General features: G+C 43.3%; 1 protein-coding gene across 17 annotated transcripts in view; it reads right to left on the bottom strand.

Moving 5' to 3' along the window:
- The window catches only part of auts2a (activator of transcription and developmental regulator AUTS2 a), a 172209-nt gene that overhangs the window by 3885 nt on the left and 155902 nt on the right, over positions 1-12422 (bottom strand). For 13 of the 17 annotated variants that reach the window (XM_049743499.2, XM_049743488.2, XM_049743486.2 and 10 more), the window contains 8 exons: positions 4742-5309; positions 3716-4011; positions 2727-2965; positions 1873-1917; positions 1156-1251; positions 1010-1081; positions 421-450; positions 202-273 (listed from right to left, as the gene is read on the bottom strand). In XM_049743499.2, coding sequence (XP_049599456.1) covers positions 202-273; positions 421-450; positions 1010-1081; positions 1156-1251; positions 1873-1917; positions 2727-2965; positions 3716-4011; positions 4742-5309 — 1418 coding nt within the window. The remainder of the gene's footprint in view (positions 1-201; positions 274-420; positions 451-1009; positions 1082-1155; positions 1252-1872; positions 1918-2726; positions 2966-3715; positions 4012-4741; positions 5310-12422) is intronic. The other 4 variants (XM_049743489.2, XM_049743485.2, XM_049743482.2 and 1 more) reach the window with 2 other exon arrangements.

Here is a 12422-nt window from a genome sequence, read left to right on the forward strand (position 1 = left end):
AATATGATTGGAATTCCTTTGTAGAAACTCGACAAACAATATTTTTAAGAGCTGTATCAAAAAGATTGGATTTACACAAGTGACACAATTCTACTTTCTGACACAGATATATCACACCACTTTCAAATGTAGATCTATTTTATTTAGAAAGAAAAATAAGCACATTGTAAACCTGATTTAGAAAGTCCAAAGAATCCTCACCTTGACTTTTTGTTGATGATGGTATATCTGCCAGGCAGTATGAACGTGCATGGCACACCACTTTCCTGGCTTCTAAAAAGCATAAAATAGAAATATACAATCATACAACAGAGGTATCATAATTTGTGAAATATTACAACCTTAAAGCAGGACAAAAGTCCAATATCTTAAGCTAAAAAAGTAGTTTTAATACATAATCCAAAAGCACTGCTTACTCACCCTGAGAATGGGCCGAAATGGATCCGCTAGCTACACCACAGAGGAAAAACAAAATGGGTTAGAACCAATGCTAAATTTCCAGCTGGAAATCAATGCAGTCAATTTTTTAACAACTGTACTCATAGTGCATATTACACGCTGGGGCGTATTGTCACATTATTATAATTTTTTTTTTTTTTTATGTGCTTGGCTTTGAAGGTGTGGGAATTCTTCCATCCAGATTTCAGACACACCCCGTCATGCGGAAGCTAGAAATTTGTGTGCAACCACCAAAGAGGCGTGATTCAGTGAAGGCTGGCCCACATTTCCATAGAAATCCATTTCATGCCTTATGCTGATCGTCTATTTGGACTTTGTATTTAATCTAGACAATAAAACTAATTTAATCACAGTGCTCATGACTCAATGCATGTTTACGTCGGTACAAAGGTGAGTGAGTCAGTTAAGCATTGCACCACTTATGTGGGTGAGTGGCCATTCATGGCTTTCAAAAGTGCCTAAGATTAAATAAAAAAAATATGATTCATAATCTAAGTCACCACCCATTACAATGACTAAGTGGTTTCACCCTGCAGTTGTATTTGCTCACCCTTGGGTCCTTTTGTAAGAACGTATGCGGGACAGCGCCTGGTCTTGAGGACACATCGAGAGGATTTGAGGTCTTGAGAAAAAAAACAAAATCTGTCAACGTTCTTACATCTTATTTTCATTTGTATTGTTAGAAGGCGTTGTTACCTTGGGCTGAAATGCACCCTGCAGTGAGCTGAAGGGTCCGGTGGGAGGGATGACAGGGGGGAGGCCCGACATCGCCGGTGGGTACGAGTGAAAGAGCTGAAGATGAAAAGAGGGAGAGGAGAAGAGAGGAGGGGCCACTTAGTAAAATGCAAGAGAATGTGCAAACCTCAAAAATCAAATAGGCGTCCTTATTTTGCTACAAAAAAAATCACAAGACATGAAAGCAGAAGCCTGCACCCCCTTTGGATTTATTTAACTCCATCTTTTTTTTTTTTTAATATATTCATAAAAAAAACCTAGGCTGTCGAATGATGCAACGTGTGCAAGGCTAATGTAAACCAAGTAAGCATGTATTTTGCAGAGAAATGTGATTCATTATAATTGTTCCTGTCATAAAAAAGCGCTTCGAATAAAAGGCTCGCTTTGATTTAATTTTGCTAGCTGCTAGATGCAGAACATTCTCATTTTTAATATTAATTTGGTACAGTACAATAAATTAAGATGAAATTGGCCAATTATAGCAGAGTGGTGTCCTTACACTGTTTGTCCACTAAGTGAAGCTGTGACTTCATTCAAGCATCAAATCTTCTCTACAATAGTGGGCTGAATCTGTTTTAAACTTCTGCAGCCATATTGGATCTTAATCTCATGCAACGGGTGAAATATAAATGCATGCACAATGTGTCAGCACATTCTCAAGAAAAAGTGAAAACTCACACTGTGTCTGTAGAAGGGGTCAACTTTAGTTGGGTATTTGTCAAACTGCAGGAGAAAGGAAACACAACATTAAAAGACATCAAGATATTACAAAACGGAGATGAAACTGTTATAAAACTGTGCTAATGAATTGACCACTTCCCAACAAGATTTTTTTTTTATCCCCCTTTGGTGATCATGTGAAGATCTTGTAAAATCTCCTTTGGTCTCATTTTAGTAGTGGAGGGCAGGCTTGGGGTGAACATTTTCCCCAGTCTGCCGCTATTAGGAGGCTTTTTATGGCCTCATTAGCTGTCAGAGGCCAAGCCTTGCTGCCTTTGAGGTATCATCAGAGCCAAGTAAACCTCTTTGGCCACTAATGAATGTCCGTGGATGTGTGCTAGCCACTCAATGCCTGTGGTCTTACCAACAGATCTTAATGTAAGTCTTATGTCAGTAATGAAAACACCCTAATGGCGCCAAGTGATGTCACAACATTCAAAATGAATTAGTAAGTATATTATGTTCTAAAGCTTGGCGGGCGGGTATGATTTAAGCAAGTTATTGGCAATTTAGCATTTTAAGATGGAAAGAACCAGCCAGAAACAACACGAGATTGACTTTCTGGGTGAATAAAAGCATCATTGTGGCATGGGCAGACACATGGTCATCATCACGGAGAGGCCGCAAAGCCACAAGTATGTACAACGTGCCGCTTAAACACACGCCGGTTTGTGTAAAATCACAACCCCAGTGGGGAAAGACTTTCAACGCCCACCCGGACGATTTTCAACATGTGTGAAACACATTAGGAAAAGGTCATTTCCACATTCAGCACACCAAACGCAACTCGGTTGTGTTCTACTTATCCTCACATTTCTGGCAGGGGTACGCACCATGGATGGTGCTGGGGTGGGCATAATGGCGTGGGGGAATGGCGTGAAGGTGTGCTGGTGCGTGTGCTGGTGGGTGTGTTGGTGCTGATGCTGGTGCTGATGCTGGTGCTGGTGGAACTCGGTGCGCAGGTAGGGCGGGGGGCCCAGCGAGGCGCCGCGGTCGGCGCTCTGGGAGGCCAAGAAACGTGTGTTGAGCTCCTGACGCAGAAGGTCTTGCTCTGCAAAAGACAAACAATTTACATTGTAAAAAAAACCCAACCCTCTGGTCTGTTTTTATGGATTTCAAGGTTACTATTTTTGGCTCTTGATTTGCTTAACAACTGAACTCAATCCGGTCTGACAGTTAATTGACCTTAATTTATAATAATTGACGTTTTAGCACAAGAATAGCTACAAAAGGTCAAATAATAGGCTGAGGAAAGGAAACTGACTCCTAATACTCATGAAATGATTTAAAAAGTTGTCCATAACAGAATAAGTACACCGCAACCCTCACTTTAAAAAAATAAATAAATAAAAATTCTTAACTTCTTTCAGAATAGTAAAAGAGAAACATGGAGGAGGAGGAGGATCAAAAGGAATTATCTAATCAACATAGTTTTTTTTTTAATTGGATTGCACGACCTTACAAAAATGTCTCACTTGAAGACGAAGAAAGCAATTTACATTTTTTTTTTTTTGTTTTTTTAAAAAGTAAACTAAATTAGAAACCCAAAGTTAGACCGTCTGCCAGCTGGAACTTTGAAATACTAAGATGAGATTTGATCCCCTTTAGGTCCCACAGAGAAAACTGTTGTTGTAATTGCTTTTTTACCCCTGTGGCAAAATCAAAGTAAAAAAAAAAAAAATCACATATTTTCAGCTTTATTGGACTAGGAGAAAAAGTAGAAATGTTTTTTTTTATTTGATGCGCTCACCGTTTTTAAATTAAAATCGTTTTTATCGTATGTATAATTTTTTTTTTTTACCCGAGTAGGCACTCCCAGCAGCAGGATGTCCTGGTACTGGCAGGGTGCTAGACGTCAGCGGTGGTGGTGGAGGCAAAGCCGCTGGAGGAGCGAACATATTGGGGTGATGAGGGTGCGGTGAGGACTGCAATGCAGGGGGGAAGCTGTGGGGGGTGCTGTGGTTTGCCGCCAGAGGCAAAGGAAAGGTTGACGCGGTGGCGCCTGGCACAGGAGGAGGTGGGTGGTGGGGGAGGTGTGAGGAAGGCGCAGGAGGCCCTTGGGGCTTGCTCCCAGGGGTGCTACTCCTGCTGCTGCTGCTGCGGGAATAATAAAAAGGAAGAAGGTCAACCGCCGAGGCGTCTGCTAAATCCGTATACGTCTTCACAAATGTCCTACATTTGCAAATCCATTCGCGACACCATTGCACGCAAATATATTTTTCCAACGGCAAGTGTAACCAAATGAGCATCTGTCCCGGTAGTGAACATGTGCACTGGAAATAGGATGCGAGGTACTTTTTTTTTTTTTTTTTTTTTTCCTCGTCTGTAAGCAAACAATGTGTAGTGTGTGGGTGTTCCCCAGAGGCAGTCACAAAGCCTCCACATGCACTAAGCCTAAAAGCTCATTTGCCATACTGGCGCTCAGTTGCAGGTGCTGCCTGCCATTATTGCTAGCGGCTACCCAAGAGGCCTTGTTGGCGCTTTGGCAGAGCAGCATGGCTGGCAATGGCTGAGGTGTTGCAAAGCCAAGCTCTGACATCCTGAGGTGGGACCAAGTTGCTTCTGAAGGTGCATTTAAGTCTTTAACTGAGCGGCCCTCATTAGTTTAGAAATCCTTTATACATTGCACCACTGTTCATATTATTGGTAGCCTTGTGACAGTTGTTAGCTGACTTATTGCTATGTTAGTAAAGAAATAAAGCCAAGAAAAAAATGTGACAACCTAAACTGAGAACTATGGAGAACTATGTTCTGTCTTCATGACATACTTGATAAATTCTTTTAAAAGAAACAATAATGGCGATGAGGTGTAGATGATTAGTCATACCTGTGGCCGTTGAGGACGCCGTAAGCAGGAAAGGGTCGGGGGTGGCAGCGAGAGGGGGGCCGGTGAGGCCCTGCCTGGCTGGGGTGCTGCTGGTGCTGCAGCAGCGGAGTATGGTTGCTCTGAGGAGCAGGCGACGGTGGATGCGGATGACTCCCGGGTCTATGCTGAGACCGGGGTCTGGACTGCAGTTCCGGGTGATGCTGCTGGGGCCGGGGAGGGGGGGTCGGCGAGTGCTTTTGTCCCTGGGCGAGAGGCACGGCTGCGGGAGGCTGAGGCCTGGGCGGAGCCTCTAAAAGTGAAAGACTGGAGGCCGAAGCCTGAGTAGAACTGATTGACTGGGTCTTCCGTGAGGGAGGGGACTTCGGGAGGAAAGGTTGGGGCTGCGGTTGAGGCAGGGATTGTGGAGGCGAAGGTCGACTAGGGGTGCTGGGCGAAGGAGGTCGAGAGTCCCTGCAGCTCTCCTGGCTCCTCTCTTGACTGCGCTCTAGGCCTGACACCTTGAGGAGGCCTGGGCCGTGAGGCACCTGGCTGCCATTGGTGGAGAGCGCATTGATGCCAAAATCCGGAACTGCGTCAAAAGTAGACAACAAAACACTGTTAAGAACGAACATAACTGATATCCTACGTATAAATCACGTCAGAGAACAATAGTGTTTGTCTGTAGGGACCTCCTCCAACAGAAGGTATCGTCAGACATCAAGATTTGTTTCTCCAAAGGCTCATGGGAGATGATAATTAGCTCTCTCAAGGCCTGAGGGAGTGCTCGTGGCAGGATTAGTAAGAGCTCCGCCCACTTTGCCCAACCTATTACAAGCCTTTAATTGACAAAGAGGTGCGATGTTCTAAGATGAAGGTGCAGCATGTCACAACGGGCCTTCATGTTGCCGCCTTTTCCACTGGGAACAGGTTGTGCCAAAACAACGCCTGTATAACCTCTTTGCAGTGACGTACAAATAAAGGTATTAGCTGTCCTAGGTGCATGCCTCATTTGAATTTTGCAGAGGTAAATAATTATTTGCAAGTGGAAATGGTTTCCAGGTGTCAAAGGTCAAGAATACCAGCACATTCATTCAAGTGGTTTTGTTGTCTCTCCCTACTTCACAACGGAAGAAGCCATTTGTTCGCTAGCCATCTGTACTCAAAGCAAAACTTCACTTGCTTCTTCACCTGCATTAACAATGGAGTCTACTTAAAAATTCTGGTTAAAAGAAGAATTGGCTGGCAAACAACAAGGGGAAATCCCCAATTTTCAAGTCTCCTGCTTACACCTTCAAAACCCTAGAGGTCTAGCTATGGCTTGTTTTGAAAATGTGCTAACAAACAAATTCAAAGCCGATGTCTATTCTGTCCATAATGAAGACTCCAGGGCCAGGCGGAGGAGGAAAGAACAAGAACAGCATGCGGCGTTTTCTCTCCCATAAGGGTTCATTTGTTGGTCTTCTTTATCCCTGGAAACAAATAAGATCAAGTCCCGCTTGGCTCTGTGGAGTTTCTCAATATTTCAGCGGTATTGCATTTTTAACTAGCGCACAGTTAGTTAGAGCCTTCCACGAAGCCAATGTGTGATTTTGGGAAGACAAAAGCTGACTGAAGAGTTTTTTGGGTCATGAGCTGTAATCTTGATGAATTTGTTTAGATTTCAGTTTTATGTCATATTTTCTGTGTCCCTTATTCATGTCTTGCCTTATCATTAGGCTACACTTATTCTCGTCATCTATAAACCTAGCTTATCCTATTTCGTTGTCTGCACTTGATATAGTTCAGCCGCTATAAATGATTGACAAATAGGCAAGCGATCATGTTTTAAAGGCGTAACTAGAAGGACAGCAGCTGTCCTTTTAAAAAATACATTAGAAACTTGAGCCAAAAGCACTTTGCTAATGTCTGTCTTTTATGTCAGGGCGGGTGGACATGACAACTGACACTCGGCCCTGCAGACATCTTAACAAATTGATGCCTCTAAAGACCCGTGCGACATCATAAGCCTCAGTCCTCTGCTGTCAGGGCTTCTCATCTATTTCAACCTCAAAATACTTTTCCACTCTTATCCTAAAAGGAATTTGTTGTGCTATTGATTCACAACCACATTCGACCTGCAGTACATCGCTGGCAATTAATGAGTTGACAGTACCGTAATTTTCGGACTATAAGCTAAAAAATCGTGATTCAGGGCTCAAAATTTGAGAAAAAAGTAGCGGCTTATAGTCCGAAATTTACGGTAATATGTTCCAGGTTAAAACATAACCAACAAATAATCCTGGAACGTGTAAAGATTGTAACTTATGTTAAGCAAATCGTGTTTCAGCATTTCACCATCTTCTTTGGATTGCTCAGCATGAAAACTGAAACAATGAGCAAAGGGGCCAAAACTGTTTGGTCAAGTTGAATTTATTACACCTCGCACTGTGCAAAAATGATTCATAGCCATTACTGAAGATTCCATCCTGCGTGTCTCAGTAAATTTGAACTACAATCTATCTCTGTACTCAGCAGGGTTTATGGCTTTTGGCAGGAAAAAATGAACACGTTCCAAATCCCCTGTTATGCAGAACGTTTTTTAAAAAACGTTTTAGGGCTTTGTCTGGAAACCATTTAGATGGCAAACTATTTCCATATTGCGTTTGACACGATAATACTCTTGAATTGCAAGTCCTGACAGTGATTTAGACAGCAGCATATGGTCTCCGGGGTCCCTTTGGTGAGGGATTGGACTTTGTTTATTAGTTCATAATAAGGTATGAAGCTGCATTCATGGCAAAACCAAAACTCTTTCCTGCACAGATGAGGACAATAATAAAAACGTGTTCATTTCTATCAGGTCCAAGTCATCCAAACCAATATGCATTACTGTGTGGGTTCTCACAAAAGTACTGAAAGTGAAATGAATTTGGCTGTGTACTTTAAAATAAAGCTTTTGCATGAATACTGAATATGCTCGAGTCAAAACACGGAAGTCTGCCAGCTGAATGGAATACCCAAGAGTTCATATTAGTAGATGACAGCTGAGCATGTTGCCTCGATTGGAAGTTGCTTTGAGACCCCTGATGGTATAATACTCCTCTCTGGAGGGTTGGGGTCTATGTCCCCCAAATGTGCACGTCAACCGAAGTTGAGCCTTTACATGTCAAATTTGGAAATGATTCATTAGGGTACTCAAAAAGCTACGACTGTTTATATTTGCAACGCTAAACGACACACTCTCGCTTGGTGATATCAGCTCTCGGAGAAGCTAAAATCCTGTGTCAGTAACATTATCTGCAGAAGCTTTCTCGCTGATCTCATAGCCAAAGCCTCCAGGGAATCTCCAGACTATTAGCCCCTTATCCTCCCCTTCCTTATCTCAGAAGCCTTTAACAGCATTAGCTTTTCTGAGAGCCAGCAACACACTTCTCCAATGGGCTAGTCCAAATGCCCCAGAATGGGGTCCATGACATTGAGGTGTGGCAATGATGGATGCTCCCCTGCTGGCCTCCCAGACTTGCTATCATGTCAGCAGCTCTCTAATGCTAGAGCTGGGAGGCGTGTTGGATTACACAGCTTGGACATCCCGCTATGTGGAGGGTCTTTGACTTGAGATGTTTTATTAGTACTAGACTCCCAGGGGTGGCTGAAGGAGGCCAGGGAGTGGGGGGGTTAATCCGAAAAAAATATTTGGGGGACAGGGGTGAAGGAGCGGGAGCAGGCCAAATATTCCGCTTGGGTGAGTTTGACGTGCAGTCTTTCAGTGAGGATATCACAGCATGCTGATATTGGCTCACAGTAATACAAAGTGACCATTGAGCCAAATGCCAATAGGGGGCAGCGGTGTACACCAATACTGTCAATTGATGTTTTAATATCTAACTTGCTTTTATAACAAACTTGATATCCAGGAGATATCCAATTCATGTGGATAGGTTCCATATTCCAGACTAGTCCTGGCACTTGACAAAAAGCAAGTGTATATATATAAAGAGTGACATTAATTGCTTCAAAGATAGACTGGGCTACATAAAATAATAAATGTTCTGAGCTCCTCTTACAAGGCTGCATGGAAGTAGCTGCCTTACCATAGACGATAAGTTTGTCCTCTCTCTTTAAGTCGTAATGAAGTCATTTACTGTAACGGCAACACTCTTCCACCCACAGTAGCTTTGATTACATCTGATCTTCAAACTGCATCTGAATCGGCCAACAGCAATTGGAAAATCTGCTACTTTTGACAGATGCCTTAATGTTTGCGCCTGCAGTATCTTTATGTGCACATAAGGTTAGAGCGAGTGTCCCATTTCCAAGTCCTTCGGGTGAGCCCCTTTAGAGAAAATACGATATAGATACCCAAAGTGGGACAACTGGCTGTCTTTCAATAGACTAACGTAACCCTTAAGAGCAATAAATTTTGAGATTATTTTAGTGCGTGTCAGACACTGAAGTCTCAGGTCTCTCGTTCAAATTCGTCAATACCAAACACAGGTTCACAATCTTAACTGCTGGCAAATGCTTAGGAAACAATTTGCTCCTATTATCGCATATCAAATAAATACACTGAAAAAGTGCAGTTGAACTTAATTTTGAACCAAATAAATGTATCTGGCTCCAGATACATTTTTAAGTCGATTAAGTCTGATTAAAAAATATATCAAATGCAAGTATGGGACAAACACAAGTACTAAGTTTGGGGAGGCCCAAAAAAAAAATTGTGTGCTTTCTCATTGCAGTCTAACAAAGCCGCCTTTATATCCCATAGAGTCGTGGAAAGAACATCGCAGGTTCTCGATGACAAGCAAGTTGGCACAAGTGATGGGCACAACTTGTGGATGCACAAGCGGCCATGGTAATAAACCTAGCTAGCCCCCCAGTGAGAAGCGTCTGGGGAACACTTGTCAACCACAACTGAGGCATCTAACGCAGTCATACTTCAGTGTTGAAATAACAGCGGCATGTAACAAGGACCCAACTGTGACCGCTTGCAAATAGCTGGCTAATGTTGCCACGCTGGTCGGTGTAAATCGATACCCAGAGACTTGGCAGCTGTGTCGCACTATTTGAATCCCGACATGTCACGTGTACCAGCTGATGACATTTTTCACAACACTGGTGAGAAGTGTGTGTGACCGAGATGGTCATGGGTTAGCTTCTGACTTGCAACTTTGCCAGATTCACAGTTAATGTATTTTCCGGACTATAAGGCGCACCTAAAAACCTAAAATTTTCCCAAAAGCCGACAGTGCGCCTTATAGTCCGGTGCGCCTTATATATGGACCAAATTCCTAAATTTAAACTGGCCCGAAGCATTGTGTCATGGAATCAATCATAAGTGGCCCGCTGAAGACTGTGACTCATAAATCAAAAAGACTATGGATCATTATTTTGTGATTATAAAGTAATTTGTTGCATCTGAAGTTGAAAAAAAAAAGATAAAATGGAGAATGATTTGATTTGGATAAAAAATCTGACATGATGCATTAATGGTGCGCCTTATAGTCCAGTGCGCCTTATATAAGGACAAAGTTTTAAAATGGGCCATTCATTAAAGATGCGCCTTATAGTCTGGGAAATACAGTAATATCTTTGATGACTAAAACCCTCAAAATTTTTTAATGTCATTGATTTGTGCTCCAATTCTGTTAGTTTGACAAGATGCTAGGTTTCATATCAAGACATATCGTCAAAAGGTTTACTTCTCTTATATGGGATGGCATGCATAGTACTCAACTGGATGCCAGTACAACTGAATCATTTCCCACCAGCAGACACGAAACGTGTTTCCTGTCAGTCACTAAGGTGTGATGACATATCTGACGTCTGTTGAACCAACAAACCTCAAACCCGAGCCTATGTGGCATTTACACGCAAACATGCATAACAATACCAGGTAATACTCTGACTGTGGTTCATGAAGTGCAGGTCTGTCATCTGCCAATGATGTCCTCCCGTGCTCCATGCAGTCAGAAGGTTGAACCACATCGACCACTTGGGCCAAAGGACGGTTAATTCCGCAGCTGTTTCCTTTCAAGGGAGGTTCAGTTACCAAATTTTTTGCTCTTTTCAGTCTCCGATTGCAGTAAAGGGTGTCGAGACACCGTTAATCTCGCGTGTTGAATGTCGAAAATGCCTCCTTTTATTTTTTTATCCCCCCCCCCCTAGCTCCTTCCTGCCTCTCGTGAGCCATCAAGCAGAGTGAGTGTAACTGGCTTGCAGCAATCCGTTGAGTGACAGCTTGAGCTGACATGCTGACACCGCCGTGATTTCGCCGGGGAGAAAAGCATTTGGAAAGCTGGAAAGAGAGAAATGTATCCCCAGAGAGTCATCAGTCTCAGACTTCTTTCACTGGCTTTCAAATGGAGCCAACTGGTTTTACACATCTACAGCAGCTCGCGAGGATTAGATTTACCGACTGTGTCGATTGGAAGGGCAACTCATAGCCGAGTGCTAATAGCATGACAGCGAGTATCGAATATCCAAAGATCTAGCAAAGTATCCATTTACATGTAGCCTTTTCACGTCTTAAGTCTTCAGAAGCAGCAGTGTTTTTTTGTGCATGTGTTTGTGAGCATGTCAAGTGCTGTCCCATTACCCCTTAGCTCAGGTTTCATAGTCGTTGGATTAGCAAGACACACTGAGAAGAAACTTTAAAGACCTTTCCAAGTCCTTCCTCCAAGATCACTTTCGAGGCCACCACATCAACGTGCTTTCCAAAATAACACCTCAAATTAGCCGCTGGCGAGCCCGAGCGTGACGATTCGTGGCTTTGGGGCGGTTGCATTACTTTTTGAAAGCGGGGGCGAAGCTGGTTGGGATCGGAGTTGTTTATTTGAACTGCCCCTGCCATCTAAACAGTCAGCTGCCTTCCTTGCTTTCTTGTCAAGCCTCGGAGATTAAGTGAGGATTGTGGAATTGCGGGGAGAACACAACTCGATATCCCCCTTTGGGCAGCGGCTGGTCGAGGTTTAGGTTACTGGAACAATGCAGCCTCTGTGCAATGCCTCGTATCCACGGAGAACACGGGGCTCAGACAAGCTGGCTAGAGTCAGACACGGATGGCTAGAGGATTCGTACATCACAAAAAGCCACACGGCGTACTGACTGAGCAGAGTTTAGGGAAAAGGCTTCCAAACGTGGCTTTCCGGATTAAATGCTCCAGCACAACCCCCCCCCCCCCCCCCCAGTCTCAATATGCTGACGGCTCCACAAAACATACAGCGTGTAAAGACACGACTGACTGTTTGCTTTTGGCTTGAAAGGCCTGCAAATGCAATCCCTTCTGTTTTTTTTTTTTTCTACAAGTGTTTACAGTCAAGCCCGACAGTTGACGGCGAAACCCTGAAATGAAATAGCTCCCACCAGGAGCAGAATAATCTCTAGCAGATGGTGACAGCCCGACAGACATTGATGAGTTTGGGCAGGCATAGAAGAAATGTGGCTTCACGCCAGAAAAGATGAAGTCAACGAAGGGAAGAGGAAAGAAAATCAACACTGTTGACTTAAAAGATGAAAATCTTTCAACATTTACTTTTATTATCACTCAACAATTTAAGCCTCACTCTCGCTTGAGATCACACCAAAAAACAGGAAGCAATGTTGCCCTATGGCCCTGGCAGCCGCTATCACAACTTCTAGCACTCCAGGTCTGCATGTAATAGTAGCCTGTGGAAATATAATAAAATGTGGGTTGAGGCAAATGAAAGCCAGACTCCGTGTG

This window comes from Syngnathus scovelli, chromosome 15, assembly GCF_024217435.2.
Source record: "Syngnathus scovelli strain Florida chromosome 15, RoL_Ssco_1.2, whole genome shotgun sequence".
In the NCBI taxonomy this organism is placed as follows: Eukaryota; Metazoa; Chordata; class Actinopteri; order Syngnathiformes; family Syngnathidae; genus Syngnathus; species Syngnathus scovelli.